This window comes from Pleurodeles waltl, chromosome 3_1 (genome assembly GCF_031143425.1).
Source record: "Pleurodeles waltl isolate 20211129_DDA chromosome 3_1, aPleWal1.hap1.20221129, whole genome shotgun sequence".
In the NCBI taxonomy this organism is placed as follows: Eukaryota; Metazoa; Chordata; class Amphibia; order Caudata; family Salamandridae; genus Pleurodeles; species Pleurodeles waltl.
This window is the reverse complement of record NC_090440.1, coordinates 732,358,352-732,382,579: the sequence shown is the minus strand read 5'-3', so window position 1 is coordinate 732,382,579 and position 24,228 is coordinate 732,358,352. Positions and strand designations below refer to the sequence as shown.

The 24,228-nt window shown below is 47.4% G+C and overlaps 1 protein-coding gene across 1 annotated transcript in view; it reads left to right on the top strand.

The window, feature by feature from the left end:
- Window positions 1-24,228, top strand: part of DCDC1 (doublecortin domain containing 1) — a 1,098,140-nt gene that overhangs the window by 68,771 nt on the left and 1,005,141 nt on the right. The window contains exons 3-5 of the mRNA XM_069223476.1: window positions 7,707-7,985; window positions 11,929-12,076; window positions 13,087-13,249. Coding sequence (XP_069079577.1) covers window positions 7,707-7,985; window positions 11,929-12,076; window positions 13,087-13,249 — 590 coding nt within the window. The remainder of the gene's footprint in view (window positions 1-7,706; window positions 7,986-11,928; window positions 12,077-13,086; window positions 13,250-24,228) is intronic.

Here is a 24,228-nt window from a genome sequence, read left to right as displayed (position 1 = left end):
CCGGTAAAAACAATACCCCACTTGTGTAGGTGGGCCAAGTGCCTGTGACAGGGAAGAGCCAAAAACATGTCGAAATTGAGGGGGAACCAAAGCGAGTCCAAAAGGGAAGTTTGGATAAAAAACATTTTTTAGGCTGACAAGTGGGGCAGAATGGTGACGGTTCAGAATCAGGGTCTCTAAGTTCTCCAAACCATTTAAAAGAAATATCTAGAATAAGCAGCAAAGGCGCTATGAGCTCTAAGTATAGAACGCAAGAGTGAGCACCAGAATTTATGCATGGAGCACAAGGAGAAAGTGAGCAGTCGATCTCTGCTGAGTGACACGTGAAGTGTGTGTGTCCCAAAACTATTAGTGCAGTGAGGTTAAGTTAAAGTTGTCCGACATTGTCATTGATCAAGGAATCATATGATAGCCATTAGTTCTATAATAATATTATTTCAATTCTCAGATATAACTAGACAGTCTTTCACACGATGATTGGTTCTTCTTTACACACACTGCTTGACTCGTCAAGAAACAACATTTACATCCTTCCGTTCTTCTGTCAGTGCATCCATTGTTAGTTCTTGGGAACATAGCCTTCACACACACTAAACTTTACTTTGTATTTACATCTACTATACGATTTTCTAACAAACAGTTTTCATGAGTCAAGGATTTTTTTTTTCTACTAGTATGATTTGGTCAACCTTCAGTTAGAAAAATACATCTTTATTATTCAGCAGGCATGAGACTATATTTTATTCAGACATTGCATTTTTTATATAAATGGCTGTGCAATACTAAGGCCTTGACTGCTGTAACTTTTGAGGCCTACAGTTAATTTAAACAAATACATAGCATTTAATTGTAAGTATAACCCATTACTGCATTTTGCATTATTATAAGCTCTGAATAAACATTAGTAGGCTTTTAATGAAACATTGCATAGTAGGTGGTGGCCATTCAAGTGGGCACTATTTATTTTCTCTGTTAATTCATTTTCTATGCAAATACAAATTACAGAATACATGAAATATTTATTAGTAAAATTTCAGCGCTCCCACCACCTTTATCTACGGCGAATCTATTGGTGCAATCCATTTGCTGAGGAAAACCATCTGGTTTGTTAACAGGACTCTCACCCACTTGATTGTACTTCAGTGGCATGCTTCAGCATGGAGTCCTCGACACAGATACTAGTATTGCATCAGGTGGGCTCCACCACGTTTTTCAGAGGCTGAAGATCTTTGTGTGGTATTTTTTTGTATGGCCTAGTGTTGGGGATCTAAATGTTAAAATTGATTCGTAGTGCCCACAATCAGATTATTGTTGTTATATTCGTTTTATTCTCAATGCCACTTAAAAAGGTTAAAAGCAAAATTATGATGTGAAAGTATTTTGTTATTCACTCTGTATCTGTAAAGTGGCCAACATTTTTCATCATTCCAGTGCCCAGCCTGGGTCACTTGGCTGGTCAGGACCAAATGTTACTACGGTCCCTTACAAGATAAGTGGTGTGTTACCTCTCATATTAGTACCTATTTGATGCATACTACATTTATTCCGACATACATGTCTATTATGCTACACACTTTAAAAGACCTCCTCAGGTACTTTCCCAGTCCGGTTCCTGTGGGTTAGAAGAGGGCATCAAGGAGCCATAGTTACATTTGTTCATTGTAGTGACTAGATTATTGTTCACTGCAATACTATTGTGCAATTGTGCCTTCAAAACATTCTTTTGGGAACATTTTAAAGGACAAAACTCCATATTAGTTGTTTGTTCAAGACAGGAGGATCCAGGAGCGTCCCTTCAACCATGATGCTATGCTATTAGATAGCTGCACATCCTACTTCATTTTTTCCCAGTCTCTACAGGTGGTAACTGAGGTCTCCAATATAGCCAATTTCACTTCCTAAACACTTTGCCAAACACAGCATTCAATTTCATCCTACTGTTCTGTTTCGAGCTCCATAAAAGTTGCTACTTCCAAAGTGAAAACTTTAACTGGCACCAACTCCGGCCCCACTTGACATTTTCCTTCTCCATAACGTTTTCTTTGTTTAAATTTTGAAATCTTGATCAACACTGGCATCCTGTTTTAGCCTGACTACATGTGCTGCAGGTGCACCATCTGAGGTGCTGATTTCTACGTTTTACCTCCGTAAAGACATTTTGACATTTTTATTGTTTATGCTATTTCCAGTGGATGTAATGCCACTGCTTCCCCCCACTAAATCTGATAAGAGATCTGTTTGTCTAACTTTTGCAGGTGTTGTCTGATTTCCTTTTAATTTTCTTAATTGAGTTTATTTATTGTTCCATATATCTCTTTTTTTACTTAACCTTGGTGTGGGGTTTCATTTTCTTTTTCCTTTAACCGTGTTTAGGTGGTAGTCTCGAAAGATACCCTTCCTGCTAATGCAGTGTAACAAAAGAGAGGTAGGATCAACCCCTGTGAAACTTTTGGTTTTGGACCTTCTACTAAGGAAGTGTAAGATCTCAATCACATCTCAAATCAAGACAGCCCCTCTCTCTCCATAACCTAACAGGTGAATTCACTAAATTAGAAATATCAAGTAGCTTAAACACACATCACTTCTCTATAGTAAGAGCAAACAGGTACTCCCAAAACGTTTTCCTAATCTGTCACCATTTTTACTTCAAATAAAAGTTGGCATGCTAACGAAGTACATGTACTCAAAAAGTGCTTTGTCTATCATTTTCAGTCATTTCCACTGTAACCCAATAAACTGCGTCCTAGAAAATGTATCCAATCCACTACACTGAATATTAAGGACAGTAACCCATCCACCCCACTGGATTTCACCCTAGGGACATTAACCATTTAAAGCACACTGTTCTCTACAGAAACTATACCATCACATTGTACTAAACCACCACATACTGTACTGCACCTTAGATACTTTGACATGCTGTACCACACTGCTCTATAACTGAAGAAACATAAATTCACTATGTTACAGTGCATCCAAGTTCCACTAACCCACCCTACGTAATTATTCTACAGCATTACTGACGACATTCCACTTCATCCTAGAGACACTAACAAACTTCTCTGATCACTATGGACAATTTCCCAAACAAATAACAGGAATCATAGAGGCTCTAACTCACTGCAATGCATTTCCAATACACTGATACACCACACCCTACCATAAAGATGTTTACACACCAAACCACACCACAATACACTGTAGGCACACTAACCTCTCATGCCACAGTCCATGATATTGGCATTTGCTAGACACACACTATATCTTAGGGATGCTAACACATCACACTATGGTATTAAGTAACCACGCTTCACCCTAGAAGCAGTTGTATGCCCCACCACACCATACTGCATTATAGGTGCACAACTCGACTGCTCTGTTGCCATTTTCACTAATCCAGTACACCAGCCTGCACCTTATGCAGACTAAGGGCCTGGTTTGGCAAATGCTATGGAGTATCCTGTCTGCCAAACTCTCAGTCCACCGCCCTCAGTCAGAGACGGGCAGACTATAAGGTTTGCGTTGATGAAGCCCCTGTTGCCTCTGTTAACAGATAGTTTCGACCCAACAGAGCAGAGGACATTGCGGGAAAGCCATTACACTGCCCACTCTATCTAGGGTGGATTGTGTAATATCCTTCTTCTCTCTGTCACTGCTGAGTAAAATCGCGTGGCAACGTACAGAGAAAAAACAAATAGTTACCTCCATACCATTGATGAAAACACCTAGGGCATGAGGGTCGTTAGTTTTTGTTTTTCAGAAACAAAGTCCAGCTTTGAGAGTTTGTTTCTGAACAAAAAAAGTTTAAAAATGTTTGGTCACTAGCCATGAAAACAGACAGTGATAGTCCACTAATTCTGGCGATTGACTACTGTGAGGGTGGTTCCTTTCAAGGTACAGAGATGACCGCTGGGCTAAGGGTCATCTTTAAATTTGGCAGATGGTAGCCTGTCAAGGTTTTGGAGGTAATGCCCTTTGTCATCCTAACGGACAGAGTATTATCTGCCAAAGCCTAAATCCGGCCCTATCATAGTACACTGCACTAAATACTAGGGATACTAACCTAGCAGATTGCACTACACAGTGGGGAAACAGCCAGCACAGTGCCCCCCCATTGTAGGGGCGTTGCTTGACTACATTCCATTTAGGGGACACTACCCACACACTACATTTTGGGAATAGCAAGTCACCTTATTGCAATACATCCTAGGGACATTCAGGAATAATCCTGAATGTAGGTTTGGCATGAAATAGCTATCAAAATATGCCAATGTTACACTACATCTGAAATGCTGATGTTTTACTTCTGTCACCTCCTGTAAGTAGAGGTCTACAAAATATATAGTCTGGTGGCAAATAAGAACCATTTGAGTATAGATGCCCCCAGTTTACTACTTGTTCATGAATGTACGTCATGAATGGTGGTCTCCGGGTTTACCCATGTTTGGGAAACTAGCACCCTGTTGCAGTACCCCCCCACTTTTTGCCTGGTTTCTGGATGCAACCTGGACTGGAATGCACTGGGATCCTGCTATTCAGGTCCCCATTGCCAGTGTTCTTTCCCTAAACTTGCAAAACCTATTGATACAATTGACAACACCTTTAGCTGCCACTGTAAGTCCCTAGTAAATGGTACTGTGGTACCCAGGGCCTGAGGCACTAAGGGAAGGCTCCTGAGTGCTGCAGCACAGGTTGTGTCACCCTCAGGGACCCTGCATCCAAATGCACACAGCACTGTCTTGGTGCAAAACAAAAGTGAAACCATGACATGGAACACAGCCTGTATGATTTTTCCACTAACACTTCATGCAATATAGGTAAGCCACCTCTCTAGCAGGCCTTACAGCTCTGAGGTAGGGTGCACTATAATTCATGTGTGGGCATAGGTGCATGAGCAATATGCCCCTACTGTGGCCTTGCTAATTCTTGGAAACAGTAAGTGTACCGAGCAGCCATGTGCAGGTATGTGCTGGACACTGGTCAGTACGAGTTTCACAGCTACATGATGGCCACTCAGAACCCTGGATTGTTTGGTATCAAACAACTCAGAACAATAAATCCAAACTAGTAGCAATATTGAATTTATTGCAACATGTACCCAGTGGCCACCTTAGAGGTGACCCCTGCAAATCTAACTAACCCTGGCATGGTTGCTGACCAGTCCTAACCAGCCTGCCACCACCACGCAAGATTCTAAATTCCTAGGGTGAGGGCCTTTGCTCTCTGGGACCAGAAAATTAAGCCCTTCCTGGGCAGAGGTGTGGCACCTCCTGCCCCTGGAATGTGCACAGCCCTGTCTGTGAGCTTCAAAGGGCTTGCTTCCCTTGAAACTCGACCCCTAGCCCTGCTGCTGGCAGCAGGTGGCCATCCCAAATGCAAACCCCTACTTTTGGTGGAAGCACCCTCGTGAAAATGCACAAAGACCAGGAGGAGTGGTCACCCCCAACCTTCGCAACCCCCAAGGTGCTGCAGGTGAGGTGACCGCTCCATTTCATTTTCGTCCATTTTGCATGCTGGGAAAATAGCCTATCAGGGTTAGGGATGTCACCTCTTCCCACAGGAAGTGGTCACATAGTGGGTATAACCACCTCTAAGGTAGATGGCCCATTGACCACTGCTTGGTACTCCCCTAAACGCCCACTAAATGCAGTATTCAGTGGGTATCCTTAGACCTGCACATCAGATTTGATGGACACAGGAAGGCCAGCAACAAAAAGGACCCAAGGCTTGAGAACTGAAGTCCTGCTGCACCAAGAAGAAGGTGCCAAACCCTGCCTGCTGAACCCAGGACTCGCCAATCACCACTGAGGGGTCGACTGAACATCAGATAGACTCTACAAAACACTGAAGGACCCCCAGCCTTCTGAAAATTGCCAAGGAACTCCCTCCAGAGTGATGGCATCCTCCCTGCAACTAAGAAGCAGAAACCAGTGAAGTCCAGTTCACTGACCAGCCTCTGACCAATGAACTGGACACTGCAGCTGGACCAAATTCATTCCAACAAACCTGGAGGACAAACCCTGCAAGTGTGCCAAGTTTGTTGGCACTGTGACTTCCAGTTGCTGAGCCGTGCAATAGCCAGGGGCACTGGACCGTCAATGTCAGACACCCAGAAGAAAAGTCCACTCCAGACTCTCTGAGAACGAGAAGCAAGTACCAGCCTAGGAACTTTAGGACACCTAAGAACCACCCCCAGAGTTGCCCTGCTGACCTACACTCCAGCCTCCAAGTGACCTGCCCTCTGGTTCCAGTCGCCCCTCTACGCACAGCTATTGGTTGACCTATCTGCTCTGCATCCGGCCTCCCTGGCCCCTGCACCAGAGAACTTGCCGTACTCTAAGGGTTCCCCACCCCTTGTGACTTTTACAGTCCAAGGGGACCCACCAGACTCACCTTGAAGTCCACCTGTGCAGTGCTTTTCCAAGTGGTCCCCCAGGCCTATCCGGCACCAGCTCCAAGACTTTGCACACCTGCTTGAACCAGGAACTGCCTGAACTTCTCCGACTGGCCCACAGGACACCTCGAAGACCTCAACATAAAAGCAGAAGGAGACATTGGTAAATGCATTACCAGATTTTATATACATTTTTAAAGTTCCTCCCGTTGATTCATATTGTGTGTAATTATGCAAAAAAAGTCTACTTTTGCTAAAATTTGAAAAATCATAACTTCAAAGGTACTTACCCAATTTTGATGATTTTGGTCTTAAAAATTTCACAAAAATCCATAGTATTTTTGTAAATTAGTCTTGAGGTATTCTTTTGAGTGGGTGGCCACATTTATTGATGCTGTGAGTGCAACAAATGTTTAGCACTTCTGGCCTAACTGCTCGACCAAGCTACCACAAAAATTAGAGCATTAGGTGGTCTAGGTTTTACCTTTGTAAACCAACGTGGGGTTGCTTGGACTCTCTTCACAGTGCACATAGTTTTTGTAGGCTATATAGTGAGCCAGCCTCCTATACACCATGGTTAACTAGCTTCGTGTTTTGTGCCTGTTATTGCCGGTTTTGAAGGGTGGTCCCTTATTCCAAACACATGCACCAGCCACACAGGATTTATATTTACGTTAAGTGGAATAAAAGGATAGTGGTAGACTTGTCTTCCCAAATGCAAAAATAATTAAGGAACTTAATCCAGACCAGGTTATAATCCTTTTCGGCAAGACCTAAACTAAGTTTATTTTAATGTGGATGTTTAAAAAGCCACACATCACTCAGTGAATGAATGCATCCATTTATATGGCACCAATGAGTGAGGTAAGCTCTTTCTAATTGATCACTGGTTTTAGCACAGCACATCCAGATGCAAGTAGAAAATCAAAACACTGGGAGAATTTGCAGTAAATAATTATTGTAAAGATTTATCAATTTCAATACTCGATTAGAAGGTCCACCTAGCATAAGTAACACCACACTGTTGCAAGGAAAAATAGATGGCAAACAAATGTTTTTACTTTTATCTAGGTATGATGATGCTTGCAAAATACATGAAAAAAATAATACGCTTTACTCAACCCTTTTCACGCATTGACACGTTTCCAAAGCAGGGCCGTGGCCTTTGCCATTTTTTGTTTTGAAATATTTGAATTTCGAGAGCATTTTTGGCACTCTACTGTAAATACATTGCTTAGTATGAGTATTTATCTGAAGACACTGAATAAAACAGCGCGTTTATATGTCGTCTTCTGGTTTTGTCTATCATCAGAAGCTACAAATCCCCCTACGCAAAGACGACAGGCACGGAAGCTGAAAACAAATCTCACTGCGGACCCAGGCAGCTCGGCGTTCGTTTTCGTCCCCAATCTGCAGTAATAGCAAAAAGGTCAGGATATGAAGATTGTTCCACACATCAAACAAAACCAGTTCGGAGCTGTGATGGAATATCAGACTGCGATGGCTGCAAATCAAAGTGCGCGAACAGTTCCTGTCTCGTGTCACCTTTCGCGAGCAGCAGACCTGCGAGTGCCCCGCCGGGTCAGCTCAGGTAATCAAAGCTGTTGTGTGCTGCTTTCAACTGTCTCCCTCGCAGCCACTTTCTGACGGATGCATTTACGGGCCCGTCTGGCACAACAAACTGACGGGTTTCAAATGCTTCGTTGGGGCTGTTCCGGTTCTTCTTAAATGTCTCAAAACCCCCAAAAGGCGGGTCACTGGAGGCTTGCTTTGTACATATTGTTATTTAGTATGAGCAGCCAGTGCTTTGTTGGGTGTGAAGAAGGTTCATGCTCGCCTCCGACCCTAGTAATATGTTGACAGGTTCGAGTTTTCCCTGGTTTAGAGGAAAATGCCGTATGTGAACATGTCATAGACAAATGTATTGGTTCTGCACCTTTTCTGATCATTATAAAAAACATTTTGAAAATATTTACATTGCCCTGTGGTACACTTTGATGGAGGATGTGTACTAAATGTGAACAAGAAACTGAAAAAAGTTAACTTATTATTTCATTTGTTTGACTAGTTTATTTTGATCATATTGAGAAACAGCACTGATTAAACAAACAGCAGGGGCGTAGCTTCTGGGAGAGGGCTGTTGGGGTGTTACACTCCTTACCCCCAATAAATGAATTTTCTGGTAATTAGTTGGATACAGGAGATTGGAGTCGGGTATGGTGAGGTGTATGACGGATGTCACCAAGAGTTTTTCCATACAGACACACAAAAACACACATACACTGTCTCCCTCTCTGGAAAGTCTTCAAACATTTTGGTTATTTTACACTATATTGTGTTTTCTCTCACTTACCACACCTACCAATCCGTATTCTTCTCCCTTTTCACAGCCCCTTAAGCCCCTCTCGTGTACCCTGCTTGTTATATAATGTACAACATTATATGACTGTGAGACTATTGGGAAATCTGTAGGCCACACCCCCTAATTTTAATGAGCAAGCTACTCCCATGCAAACAAGCCTGGGTTTGTATTTGGCTTTGTCTGTATTTGTTTTATTATAAGTGTAATTGCTGTCCTGTCCATCATTTGCTTCATATGCACTATTTCTCAGAATGGTCATCACCTGAGAAGTTGTATTTAAGTACTTCCTGTCAGGTGAATAACTGGCCTTCTTTCTTTTGAGTCTGTTTTTATTAAAATAATAATATATAGGATTCTGTAATCCTATATAAATGTGTCTCAAAATTCTTCATAATCTGCGATTTGTGACACACCGAATTGCCGAGTATAAGGAAAAGATGGCAGAACTCTACTATTAAAAGTTACTTCAGTCGAATTCTGACCTCACAATGCCTGCTGACAGAGCCAACAGCGACAGTGATAGGCAGGTCAGGTCACAGAGAATATTGAAAGTCGCTGTTTAAACTAAAACAAATGGTTGCTTTTCTTTCTTCTGCTCTATAGTTTAATTTACAATGACAACCAGAGAGAACATGTTTATTTGTTGCACTCCTTAGATAGAGAAAATCTAGAATCTTTCTGCATGTTTCTATACATTACCAGCTAGTGCAACTTTTGCTTTTAAACTGACTTGCATTGAACTGTCTCTAATATGTTTGCAACAAATAACTGACCAGTTTTTATGTGTTTAATTTTGCACTAAAGGTTTTATTTCTATTCTTCATGTTTGCAAACATCCTTGCTCTTTCATTTGAAAGAGCTACGCACCAAGCTTTTAAGCTGTTTGTGGGAAAGGTGATGGCTTGACCATGTACTATATGGGATAAGGTATCCCTGGCGTACATGATAAAGATGTTGCAAGTCACCTCGGAGTTCTATACCCTCACGAGGGAACTCAGCCTTCGGCCTTGTTCCTCTATATGGTTATGAAACTCCTTGGTGACGTGCAATATCCTTATGATGACCGGCGGGGTACTTTATCTCTTCTATCTATCATTGGCCTTTTGTGGAACAGTCACCCCTGTTAGCCACAACTAGAAGGGGCATATTCAGGTTGTTGGTATTTCCATTATATAATATGAAGTATATTATTGGGTTGTGAGCTGAATGGTAGCATGCATGTAATGGCGGAGTAGCTTGTCCCAGACACATGAAATGTGTGGATGAGGAGAAAAGCACTTCTCACCTTGGCTGTTTGTGATGGATGAGGGCACATTACATTTTTCTTTAAATTCTCAGCGTTTCTTTTATGCTGTCCTCTAAATCTTGGTTGCATTTGGGGTGTAAACAATGGGGAAAAGCTCACATGTTGCTTTTTCATGTACTTTGGGGGTAAATAATTTTAACTGAACAAAACATACACAATATTTCACAGCAGTAAAGTAAGATGTGTATGAAAAGACACCTGACTACTAAATATATGCACTAACAAACAAGATGAGAAAACAAACTAACCTCATCTTAGAAGGGCACATGAGGAAATAAAGGGGACATGCCATTGTTTGAGCCCAGGTGAATCTCACTAGAGATAATTTTTATGTGACCTATTGTAATTGTGACAGAGCTACCCAGCTTGTATTTCTGCCCTTCTGATCTTAAAATAGCACCTGATTTCTACGTAAGTTCAGGAGGGTCAGATCTATTTCAGTGTGTTGGGTACCCATTGATTAAGCAAATAAGTTCCAGCTAGTGTAACTGTTTGTAAATGTATTGTGCATGAATATGCTGAAACCATGCTTAGATCTGTCGATTATGGACATACGTAAGTGTCTGTCAGTGTGTGCTCAGCATTGCTTACTAATTAAGAGAATTTGCAGCATGAAACCTGTGGACCTCTTTGCAGTGCAATAGTAATTCACGTTGGTTGCTAGCCAGAAGGGGTGCCATTATAGCACACACTACTCCATTTTGTTTTATAAATGCCTCTGGTTAAGAACTAGAATGCTTTATTAAATAGTCCATCAGGCTCACATTTTGTTAATATTCTTAGCAGGACAGCCCCTAGTCCTCCTCTAATTGTCCACAAAGTCTCCTTCTGTAGTGAGGAAGTAGAGCAGGCAAAGGATATTGTTCATGGACAGAAGGTGGCAAATTTTCACCTTAGGGAGACAGCAAAAATCATTAAACTGCTCTTGTTCACCGGGCTTCTTTTACTTAAATCAAATATGTAGTTTAAAAAATAGCAAATAACTGTCAAAAAGGGCCGCAACTTTATTGTAAGGCCAAATTTGTCAAGATTCACTTTTTCTTTAGGGCTCTTGATGCATGTACGACATGCACTGCCCCACACGTTAATAATTTAATATGGGTTTTACTGTCTATGTTCACGTTTACAGTTTTTGGAAAAAGCCCAGAGCAGTATGTGATTATGTTTTAATTGAAATATTTTTCTTATCTCTTTAAATATGTTGATAACTTAAATAGAAACCTCTTTTTAGCATATCAGGACTGGTGCGTGTAATGTATGATCTCCTACAACCTACGTAATTATAAATGCAATTCTTCCTGGAGTCATGATTAGGTAAACTGTTTTTGTTTTAAAATGTAGCAAAGTTGTTTCATTGTTTCAAATCTTGTAAGCAGGTATTACCAAGAGCCAAAATTAATTTTGAGGAGTGAAACCTACCCAAGTTGATGTAAAAACTATGGAAACTAAAGCAATTGTTGCCTCAGGCTTGTGTTCATCAAATTATCTACTTACGGGGACATATAGATGACGCTCAGTTGCAAGTGGGATAAGAAGGGATGTCAAAGTGCTGGATCTATTCCCAATTTTCAGGACGATCACTATGTCCATTATTTTCATTGGATGCACATTTATTTTATGTAGGTATTTTAAAAGTCTAATATTGATTTGGCCAGCTTAAGGTGAACACCCCATCTAGATTTTGACCAAAGGCATGAACATGTGACTTGCACATCGTTTTATTTCACTTTCAGAATGAAAATATCGAAAACCAACATGTATCTAAAATATATTAAGCGTGCCTATAATTCTTATTATCAAAACATGTTACAAATTGCACATTTTTTAAATTTTTGTGTGTACGAAATCCTTTTGCTTTTTTGGCAGATTTTTATTAAAACAGCACCGAAAGTGTCTGAAATCATCCGAAATGCCTCCAGTATTTAAACGACAACCGTGGGTAATCCGAGTACGAGCTTATAAGAATGGAACAACACATTTGTCGGTCAAAGTCACTGCCTCCACAATGAACAGAGTAAGTTTTTAATAAAATGTACTGTCTGTTTTAAATGAATGATTTCTGAGTGTGCTAACATTTAAGTATAGAGTGTTGCATGCAGTCGCGGCTCGTGCGACAGTGAAGGGGCGGGCGGCGCATGGGGGATTAAATTAAAAATTTTAATAAAATAAAAAATCTACTTACCTGTGCCACCGCCGCCTTCACTGCCATGCTTCTTCTCTCCTCTCCCTGCAGACACAGGCTCCCAGCCTGCCCTGCGCCAATCCTGACGCTGCTAAAATCAGCTTCAGGATTGGCTGGGAGTGGCCAGCCAGGGCGCTCCCAGGCAGAGTGGGAGCCTGTGCAGGCTCTCTCCATCCGGGCAACTGTGTTGCTGGGTGTTACTGGGCTGGAGAGAGCTCTGTGCGCATGTGTGTTTGGTCGGCCCGAGACAGCTGGCCAAACATACATGTGCTCTGAGGGGGTGTGCTGAGCACCCCCCTCACACTTGTCACCCCTGAGACCCCACCCCTTTTCCACAAAAAGGATAATAAACAAAGTTTATTACTCTGTTGGCGGGGGGTGATGCTCCTCCGCCCTTATGGAGGAACCACCCCTGGTTGCATAGGTGTAAACCCAAAATGACTAAAAACTCATACTCCTTCTGCATTAGACCTGGTCGACAGAGGGTTATGCAGGCAAATATATTATGTTCAAACATTATTAAAATAGAGTGAAAGCTGACACCTCTCTGTGCTAAGTCACGTGTTTCTGTGTTCTCTAGTGCTACTTTCTGCAGCAAACCTCAAATTTCGCTACGAAATACTGAGTTAGCATAGCAATACAATACTGTTATGAACACGTTGGTGTTATTGCATTCAGAGTTAAAGTATTTGCATAGCTTATTGTAAAAGCAAATATAGTTGGTAAATATGTCAACGCATTAGTACATTTAAAACTCAAGACAACAGTAGGTGTGATGCTTAATAAAATGTATATGGATTTATTTACTGTTAATGCTATTCATAATCTCTTACCTGTTTTAGCTCCTGGAAGAATGCACTGAAAAGCTGAATCTGAACATGGCTGCAAGACGAGTGTTCCTTGAAGACGGCACTGAAGCGTTGGAGCCCAAAGACATACCCCATGATGCAGATGTTTTCGTTTCAATGGGAGAACCTTTCTTAGATCCGTCCAAAAAAATTAAAGGTAAAAAATTAAAAAGCTGCAAATGGCTTGAGGGTTGTAATTAAAAATGGTTCTCATCCTGTCTTGACAAAACTAATGTTTACTCATTTACAGCTCAGTAAGAGGATAATGTGCTTAATGAATGAAAAATGTACTGACAAGAACGTTTATTGCCATTCATTAGCATTGGTGCCCAATTTAATACAAATCAGAATAGACGTCAGGGAGCCTGCAGGAGGTTAAATGATGAAAATGTAATAAACTTAATATGAGATTATTGAATTTACTGCTTAGTGTCTGTGACACCTAACAGACACAATTCATTAGTCGTGTTACTCCAGAAACAAAAACAGTCAAGAGTTAAAAATGCATTGCTGCAGGGAGTTACAATTTATTGGTAATAATGTTGTTGCATACACAATATAAAATAAACTTTCAGGCGTTTACCTAAGTGATTTAGAACGTTTACTGCTTGTTTCAGAAAGCCTCTGATTTATTTTAGTGTTTAGAAATTGTTTAGAAATTTAGAAATTGTTATGAAGAATTAAGCGTGGGCTGTCCTAGAGTGTTTGAAAATAATTTATATTGGTGTTAATAGTTTTTGAAACCACATTTTTTTTTTTTGCAAAACGGATATTTTTACTTGTAAATAGACGTGTAGATATTATTGTGATATACTGCTTTTATAAAACCAAAATGACTCCTTTGTAATATATATTCCTTAGTATATTTATACCCTACCAAAACCAAAGGTTCCTGGAATGCAGACTGCTGCGCAGATAGGCAGACACGCTGAAAATAATTGGTTGAATCTTGGCATTTTCACTTGGTGTTGCATCCTTCTAAGGTTAATAAAAGAAGTCTAATTGGCCTTGAATAACAGCATTTACAGGGTCTTGAGCCTGCATCCATGAGACAGGAGCTACAGTTCTAAAAATATTTGCTATTGTTATTATTATTGCTGTTATTGTTATACTTTGTTAAACTGTTTATCATATTGCTTAATAGGGAGATATCCGTACTCCATGAGAAATAATGCATCAGATCTTCGGTAGTAGGACCTTTGGTACAAGGGGAGGTTGTTCTTGGCCAAAGGTTGAATATGGGAATCAGTAGGACCCTTCAAAAGTTTAAGACTTATCAAACAAAATGAGCAAATGTCCAAGATGTCTGATTGACATTTGACCAGAGATTGTTCAGGAATACGGCAGTCTGAGCAGAGGGTCGGACGCCTGAAATACAGTGCACTTTGACATAGATATTATGTTATATGGATGTCTAACTCATGAGATTTTAATTATTTTAAAAGATCAGAAATGAATGTATCAACAGCCATCAAACTCCTAAATGGATTTGCATTGAGAGGCACTTAGTTGCATGTTGGTTGATGGGTCTGGTAAAATTTGCAATAACTGATAGCCACATTGTGGTCTGATGTAACATATGGACATTTGTTAGGTACCTGCTACTGGAGCAGAGGGAGATGATTGAAAACATGTTGTGTATTCCTAATGCATATTACAATATTTTGAATTTGTGTATACTATAGAAAGACCAGTGAGCATTTGGATGTCATCTGTTTAAATGTGACATTTAAATTTCTAATAAGTATTAAAAAAATATATATATATGAAACATAGAAAGAGATAGAAAATAAGTGATATACTTAAGGTATAGTTTTTAAAAGAGACCGCAGCAATGTGTTTGTAGCCATCGTGTTTCAAAGTCTGAAGACCACAAACAAAAACGGTGGCTCAGCTACAAAACGCCTGGACCTTTTTAGAATTCTGTGCAGCCCATTTGGTGATCTGAATTCTTGTGAAATCCCTGGAGGCAGATGATTGTTAGAATCTTCATCAGTTTTCATGGGCCTTCATTGTACTGGACAAAGATAAACGGTGTGTACTGCTTGAGGGTTAATTCTGTTGGGCATATTAGTACTATATCCTACAGTTATAAAGGCATACCTGCATTGACTTTGCTGAACATGGCAGCAGTAATGATCAGAGAGTTGGGCATATGCACAGTCCATTCGAGCCCTGTCACTCCCCCAAATAATTTTTAACAAAATCTTTTTTTAAGAAAATGTGATTTGAATTTACATTGACCCACATGAACACATGACCTTCCCACACCCAAGTCACATCCCATTTGAGTGGTTTGATGTTGGTGATCCTTCTGGGGAAGGGAGAAGCACCCCCTTTTTTTTTAATTTACGAGGTTCTATGAAGGCAAAATTCCAGAAGTAGACGTGGTTGACACTATTCTAAGTGAAGGACTGAAGCTAAAAAGGGTTACTGTCCAATTTTTATTCTTCAGTGGCTCAAGGAAAGTTCCATACTCAACAAAAACATATTTATAGAGCCACTCTTATTCAGAGTGCAACAAAAAATTAGTAGCATTTAAAAGTTGATGTACTGTTCCTAGGTTCCCCAGTAGATCAATCGCCTTTAAAGAAACTCATTTTGTGACTGTTGTTAACTATTTTGATTCACTTGTTTATATGTTTATATTGTGCAGGTCACATTTTCTTGGGTTGTCTGGCACGGATGTCCTGGACTGGTGTGGATGTCAATTTGGGGGATCTAGGAGGGTTTGTCGCTTAGGCTGTCATTATTCTAATGAAACTACTGGATTTGAGCAGCAGAATCACCTGCGGTGTAGGAGACTGAGGCCCTCATTCCAACCCTGGCGGTCGGTGTTAAAGCCGCGACCATACCGCCGACAGGCTGGCGGTCCAAAAAATGGAATTCTGACCCTGGCGGTTCCCGCCAACAGAGACCGCCGCTTCAACACTCTGACCGCCACGGCGGTACAAACAAACAGCCTGGCGGTCACCGCCAACAGCCCGGCGGGAGACAATGTACCGCCTACCCGATAACGACCCACCAATCCGCCACCTTTTCCGGGGCGGGAGCCCCGCCGATAAAAACACGGCGGAAACAGACTACGAACGGGAAAACGCTCACCTCCACATACTCCACGCGAGATTCCGGCAGTATGGAACCCGAGTTACAAGTCATCCCCGCACTCCTATACCTGCTCCTGTACCAGGAGCACGCCCGGCGGCGCGGAAGACATCGGTGAGTACTGCACCTACGACACAGGGGAGGGAAAAGATTACCGGCACACACCCACCCACACCCACTACAACACACACATCAATGCATTCCCACAGATCACTGTCACAACCCACAAACCCCCCCCTCCGAAATAATGCAAAGACCAAAAGAAGAGATCTTAAACGGGCAGATATATTGAAAAATGGACAGCAGTAATCCAAATAAATAAATAAACTATGTACAAAATATATACATCTACTATATGTAGTCCAACCACTGTCCGTGGACCACAGGGGTCCTGAGCAAAGGGGCAAGGCCCAGTCCCACGACAAGAACTCCACGGAGAGAACACTGCAGGGGCATCAGAAAGAAAAAAGGACAGGCACCTCAGGGGGAAGGGAAGGGGGGGCACCTCAGCCACTTGAGTACACGACGCCAGATCCACGAGGGGACTCCATGACCACTGGGCCATCCTGGGGAGTGCAAAGCCACAGTCCATAAAGTCCATACAGTGGGTAGCCTGCCCACTGGGCCATCCTGGGGAGTGCAAAGCCACAGTCCATACAGTGGGTAGCCTGCCCACTGGGCCATCCTGGGGAGTGCAAAGCCACAGTCCATACAGTCCATACAGTGGGTAGCCTGCCCACTGGGCCATCCTGGGGAGTGCAAAGCCACAGTCCATGCAGTCCATACAGTGGGTAGCCTGCCCACTGGGCCATCCTGGGGAGAGCAAAGCCACAGTCCAAACAGTCCATAACAGACTCCACTGCCACTGGAGGAGGCATGTTGGCCAGAGGACATCCTGCAGCCCTGCCCAAGACAGATCCTGCCCTGCCACGTCTGCCAAAGGGCCAGCGGTTCTTGCCTTGAAGGGCCCAGTTCAGCGGTTCTTGAGACGGCGGTCCCCAGCGGAGCGGTGCTGGAGACGGCGGGGCCCAGTTCAGCGGTTCTTGCCTTGAAGGGCGCAGTCCAGCGGTTCTTGCCTTGAAGGGCCCAGTTCAGCGGTTCTTGCCTTGAAGGGCCCAGTTCAGCGGTTCATGCCTTGAAGGGCCCAGTTCAGCGGTTCTTGAGACGGCGGTCCCCAGCGGAGCGGTGCTGGAGACGGCGGGGCCCAGTTCAGCGGTTCTTGCCTTGAAGGGCCCAGTTCAGCGGTTCTTGCCTTGAAGGGCCCAGTTCAGCGGTTCTTGCCTTGAAGGGCCCAGTTCAGCGGTTCATGCCTTGAAGGGCCCAGTTCAGCGGTTCTTGAGACGGCGGTCCCCAGCGGAGCGGTGCTGGATACGGCGGGGCCCAGTTCAGCAGTTCTTGCCTTGAAGGGCCCAGTTCAGCGGTTCTTGAGACGGCGGTCCCCAGCGGAGCGGTGCTGGAGACGGCGGGGCCCAGTTCAGCGGTTCTTGCCTTGAAGGGCCCAGTTCAGCGGTTCATGCCTTGAAGGGCCCAGTTCAGCGGTTCTTGAGACGGTGGTCCCCAGCGGAGCGGTGCTGGAGACGGCGGGGCCCAGTTCAACGGTTCTTGCCTTGAAGGGCCCAGTTCAGCGGTTCTTGCCTTGAAGGGCCCAGTTCAGCGGTTCATGCCTTGAAGGGCCCAGTTCAGCGGTTCTTGAGACGGCGGTCCCCAGCGGAGCGGTGCTGGAGACGGCGGGGCCCAGTTCAGCGGTTCTTGCCTTGAAGGGCCCAGTTCAGCTGTTCTTGAGACGGCAGTCCCCAGCGGAGCGGTGCTGGAGACGTCGGGGCCCAGTTCAGCGGTTCTTGCCTTGAAGGGCCCAGTTCAGCGGTTCATGCCTTGAAGGGCCCAGTTCAGCGGTTCTTGAGACGGCGGTCCCCAGCGGAGCGGTGCTGGATACGGCGGAGCCCAGTTCAGCGGTTCTTGCCTTGAAGGGCCCAGTTCAGCGGTTCTTGAGACGGCGGTCCCCAGCGGAGCGGTGCTGGAGACGGCGGGGCCCAGTTCAGCGGTTCTTGCCTTGAAGGGCCCAGTTCAGCGGTTCTTGAGACGGCGGTCCCCAGCGGAGCGGTGCTGGAGACGGCGGGGCCCAGTTCAGCGGTTCTTGCCTTGAAGGGCCCAGTTCAGCGGTTCTTGCCTTGAAGGGCCCAGTTCAGCGGTTCTTGCCTTGAAGGGCCCAGTTCAGCGGTTCTTGAGACGGCGGTCCCCAGCGGAGCGGTGCTGGAGACGGCGGGGCCCAGTTCAGCGGTTCTTGCCTTGAAGGGCCCAGTTCAGCGGTTCATGCCTTGAAGGGCCCAGTTCAGCGGTTCTTGAGACGGCGGTCCCCAGCGGAGCGGTGCTGGATACGGCGGGGCCCAGTTCAGCGGTTCTTGCCTTGAAGGGCCCAGTTCAGCGGTTCATGCCTTGAAGGACCCAGTTCAGCGGTTCTTGAGACGGCGGTCCCCAGCGGAGCGCTGCTGGAGACGGCAGGGCCCAGTTCAGCGGTTCTTGCCTTGAAGGGCCCAGTTCAGCGGTTCTTGCCTTGAAGGGCCCAGTTCAGCGGTTCTTGCCTTGAAGGGCCCAGTTCAGCGGTTCTTGAGACGGCAGGCCCCAGCGGAGCGGTGCTGGAGACGGCGGCCATTCTATGGCCAACTGCTCATTGCCTGGTGGTGCCCTCCTGGGCAGCGGGGATGGTGCTCCTTCAATGCCCACCTGGGCTGTGGGTGGTGGGGCCCTCCTGGCCAGCTGGGCTAGGTCCTCCCTGGGCAGCGGCTATGGGGGTGGTGGGCTCTCCCTGGGCAGCTGTGACGCTTCCTCCCTGTGCAGCGGCTATGGGGGTTGTGGGCTCCTCCTGGGCAGCTGTGACGGGTCCTCCATGGGCAGCAGGCCTGCTGCCTGACTTCTCCGCCTTGCTGCCCTTGCCCTCCTTAGTCGGGAGTCTGTGGCCCTTTCCTCCCTTTGGAGCTGTGGCTGGTGACGGTGGCTGGCTAGTGTCCTTGGGGGATGGTGACTCAGGGCTCCTGCGCCTGCCCTTCCGCCTCCTGCTCCTCTTCCCAGGGGGTGGGCTGGCTGTCCCCTTGCTGCTGGGCGAGGATCCGGACCTGTGGGCTGGTGGACTCCAATACCCCTGCACCTTTGTCAAGGGTGCTGCAGGGCTGGTGGTGGCTGAGGTGCTCTTTTTACCCCGACGAGATGGAGGGGGGGGGCTCAGGGTCAGGAAAGAAGTTAGCAGTAGCGAGAAAGATTTTCTTGGGACAATGGAGAGTGGTAGGTACAGTGGGAATGGGAGTGGAGGGAGAGGATGTGGTTGTAGGCGAGACAAGTTTGCTGTCTTTGGGTGCAGGTGCAGGAGCGGGAGGCTGTCGTGAGGTGGATGGCTGTTGGGTGGGTGGGTGGCTGCGTTTGTGTGGTGTGGAAGAGGGGGTGACAGACACAGTGGGAGAGGACACAGGGGACGTGTAAATGGCAGTGGGGGTGGTGACTGCACGTGTGCGGACTGTACTGGAGGGTGTGCTGGTGATGGAAACACTGGCTGATGGTGAGGTGAATGAAGGTGTGAGTGTAGACGTCACAGGGAGGGAGGAGGGAGACGAGGAGGTGGGGGTCACAGAGGTGGTAGTGACTGTTGGCATGTCTGCATCGGAATGTTGCTCGTGTGAATGTCTGCGTGATCTGTGGTGCTTATGTTTGGATGAGCTGCTCTTGGGTGTTGAGGTGTGTGCAGGCTGGTCTGATGGTGTGGGTGGGACAGGCAGAGGAACAGGAGACTGGGAGGAGGGAGTTAGTAGAGGGAGGCAGGAGACAGGGACAATGGCTGCCGTCAGTGCTGAGGCCAGAGCCTGGAACGATCGCTGATGGGCAGCCTGACCCGAATGAATGCCCTCCAGGTACGCATTGCTGCGATGAACCTCCCTCTCCACCCCCTGGATAGCATTCAAAAGGGTAGACTGCCCAACAATGAGCGTTCGGAGGAGGTCAATGACCTCCTCACTGAGGGCAGCGGGGGTAACAGGGGCAGGGCCTGAGGTGCCTGGGGCGAAGGAGATGCCCGGCTTCCTGGCAGAGCGGGCACGGGGCAAACGCTGAGGGGCTGCTGGGAGGGCGGAGATGATGCGCTGGGTGGCGGCTGTACCTGTAATGGCGGGGGGCACGGATGGTGCCACCCCCGCAAGGGAGCTCCCTTCTGAGGACGTTTCCGTGTCGCTGCAGGGTCCAGTCGTCCCCGTTGTGGAGCTCCGCTTGCCCTCCGTCTCACTGGTCCAGTCAGACTCTGTGGCATGGCCCTCCTTGGCCATGTGAGATGCAGCACCCTCCTGCCCCGATGCCACTTCTCCTCCGCCTGATGATGCTGATGCACACAAGCACAGAAAGACAAACAAAAAGGGGGGGGGAGAGAGAAATAAAGAGATTTTGAGTACATGGATCACCGGTACAGTTAGCGGACATGACAGACACAGATGCCCCCTGCACTAAGTTGCGCACTTGGGGTCCGCTACGCATTCCGTGGAACATGCCCTACACGCCTAGAGTTGACAACTGCACCCATGGATGACACGGCCCAGGGATGGCTGTACTGGCACACTACTGAGGGTGGTGGCTGGGGACACAGGGGCTTACGGGGGGGCCCAGCCTACAGATATCGCCCTGGCCTAGGGGGACCCACAGCCCTCCTCCCCCACCCAGACACCTCCACTGCGCGACAACAGAGTAGATTATGCTTGTACTCACCCCCTTGTGTCTGCTGTGCTGCCCTCACGCGCCCATCCAAATCAGGGTAGGCCACCGCCAGGATCCGGAACATCAGGGGGGTCAGTTGACGGCAGGCACCCCGCCTACGTTGGGAGGCCATCCCCAGCAGAGACTCGGCGGTCTTCTTGGTCCCGCGGCGGATGTCCTCCCACCTCTTGCGGCAGTGGGTGCCCCGTCGATGGTGGACCCCCAGGGTCCGGACTTCCTTGGCGATGGCACGCCAAATCCCGATCTTCTCATGGGCGCGGACCTATGTGACACGTACAGGGAGGGAGAAATACCATGTTCAAGTTTGTCTGCATTTTCGTTGCCAGTGGCCCAACGCCCCGCATCCCCGCCAGGCCCCCCGCCAGGCCCAACATGCCCCCCATCCCCGCCATGCCCCCCGCCAGGCCCAACATGCCCCCCATCCCGCCATGCCCCCCGCCAGGCCCAACATGCCCCCCATCCCCGCCATGCCCCCGCCATGCCCCCCGCCAGGCCCAACATGCCCCCCATCCCCGCCATGCCCCCCGCCAGGCCCAACATGCCCCCCATCCCCGCCATGCCCCCGCCAGGCCCAACATGCCCCCCATCCCCGCCATGCCCCCCGCCATGCCCCCCGCCAGGCCCAACATGCCCCCCATCCCCGCCATGCCCCCCGCCATGCCCCCGCCAGGCCCAACATGCCCCCCATCCCCGCCATGCCCCCCGCCATGCCCCCGCCAGGCCTAAAATGCCCCCCATCCCCGCCATGCCCCCCGCCAGGCCCAACATGCCCCCCATCCCCGCCATGCCCCCGCCAGGCCCAACATGCCCCCCATCCCCGCCATGCCCCCCACCATGCCCCCCGCCAGGCCCAACATGCCCCCCATCCCCGCCATGCCCCCCGCCATGCCCCCGCCAGGCCCAACATGCCCCCCATCCCCGCCATGCCCCCCGCCATGCCCCCCGCCATGCCCCCCGCCAGGCCCCCAAGCCAGCCAGTGGCCCCAAATCCATATTGAATTAAACTCACTTGTTGGTCTGGAGGACCGTAGAGTAGCGCATACTGGGGGAGGACCCCATCCACAAGTTTCTCCAACTCTTCTCCAGTGAAGGCAGGGGCCCTTTCCCCAGGCGCAGCAGCCATTGTCCTTTCCAGACCGAGGTCACAGCAACACTTGCAGTATAGGTCCTCTCCTGTGAAAGTTCAAGTCGCGAGTGAATAAGTAGATAGAAAATGGCGGTCACGCCCGCGGCGGTGCGTACCGCGGCGGTGCGTACCGCCGGCGCCCTTCGCCATTGGCTCCTGAAACCCATAGGCTTCAATGTTAACCAATGCGGCTTCGCGCCGCGGTCTTCGACCGCCGACCGCCGCGGTGTGCCACGCCAGCGCATTGACCTCACATCCCATTGTCACACTTCACAGGTCAGGCAGCCGCCATTTCGAGGGTCCACATGGCTCAATTTCAACTGCGTCACACAGGCCTAGGCCTTGCATAGCCACTCATACACGCCATTCACTGCATAGAGAATCGTTTACTGTGCAAGCTGTGAGTACGTACCTGTGGGTTGCTTGACTGTGTGCTCCATGTTGTCCTTCCTAGGCACCGTCCGCTGGGTTTGGCGAGGAGAAGGAGGAATCCTCCCGTGTACAGACCGCTGGTGGACCTGTCGACAATGGAAGAACGCCACATTATCCTGACCTACCGGCTTGACCGTGCCACTATACATGAACTGTGTGCCCAGCTGGAGCCCGACCTGATGTCCCCCATCCGCCAACCCACAGGGATTCCCCCTCTGGTGCAGGTCCTGTCAGTACTCCATTTCTTGGCAAGTGGGTCATTTCAGACAACAGTGGGAATTGCTTCTGGGATGTCTCAGCCCATGTTTTCGAAGGTGTTATCCAGAGTGTTGTCTGCCCTGATGAAATACATGAGGAGCTACATCCTTTTCCCTGAGGTGGGCGAATTGGCTACAGTGAAGGGTGATTTCTATGCCCTTGGACATATTCCCAACGTCATTGGTGCCATTGATGGGACCCATGTGGCTTTGGTTCCCCCAAGAGACAGGGAGCAGGTGTACAGGATCAGAAAAAGTTACCATTCCATGAACATCCAGGTGGTGTGTTTGGCTGACCAGTACATCTCGCATGTAAATGCCAAATTCCCTGGGTCAGTGCATGACGCCTACATCCTAAGGAATAGCAGCATCCCTTACGTGATGGAACAGCTAGAGAGACACCGTGTATGGCTATTGGGGGACTCTGGGTACCCCAACCTGTCGTGGCTACTGACCCCAGTAAGGAATCCCCGGACCAGGGCAGAGGAACGGTACAATGAGGCCCATGGGCGTACTAGGAGGGTGATCGAACGCACCTTCGGCCTCCTAAAGGCCAGGTTTCGGTGCCTGCATATGACAGGTGGATCCCTAATGTACTCACCTAAGAAGGTGTGTCACATCATCGTGGCCTGCTGCATGCTTCACAACCTGGCTTTGCGCCGCCAGGTGCCTTTCCTGCAGGAGGATGGTCGAGACGGTGGTGTTGTGGCAGCTGTGGAACCTGTGGAGAGTGACGAGGAGGAAGACGACGGGGCTGAAACAGACAACAGGGACAGAATCATTGAACAGTACTTCCAATAGGACACAGGTAACAATTCAAACATAATTTAGTAAATGTAAACTACTCTCCTGCATCTCTGCTGCCTGTCTATTTGCCCCAGTGTATGATGACTGAGTTGTGGCTTTTCCCTCCCTATTTCAGATCTGGGGTCCCCACTACGAGTCCTGTGCTTCGCTTCCCCATGGACTACAGCTTTGTGGCAGCTGTTTGTTGACTTCACTATGTACAAGGACATATTTGCACTGTCATGTCAATTACAATATTTTGAAATCACAGCCAGACTCCAGATAGTTTTGTGCAAAATAGGTGTTTATTTCAGTGCTCAAAATGGGATGGGTGGTTTCAAGTGGGTGGGGGCTATGGTGAAGGAATGTCCATGGCAGAGTCCAGAGTAACAGTCACACAGGTGCATTGTCCATAGGCCTGTGGAGAGATGGAGCATGGGCAGTTCAAGGATGGACAGGGTGACAATGTGGGACAGTGGGATGACATCAGGTGGTATCCTTTGCTGGCGGGGGTCTTGACATCCTACTCTGTCTTCTTGCGAGATCTCAGGGCCCTCTTGCGGGGTGGTTCTTCTCCTGCAGGAGGTGGGGGTCTGGTGGGCTGCTGTTGTGCGGGGGCCTCCTGTCCACTAGCGCCGGCGGAGGTGGTTGGCTGTTCTTGGTCCAGGCTAGTGGCAGGGGCCC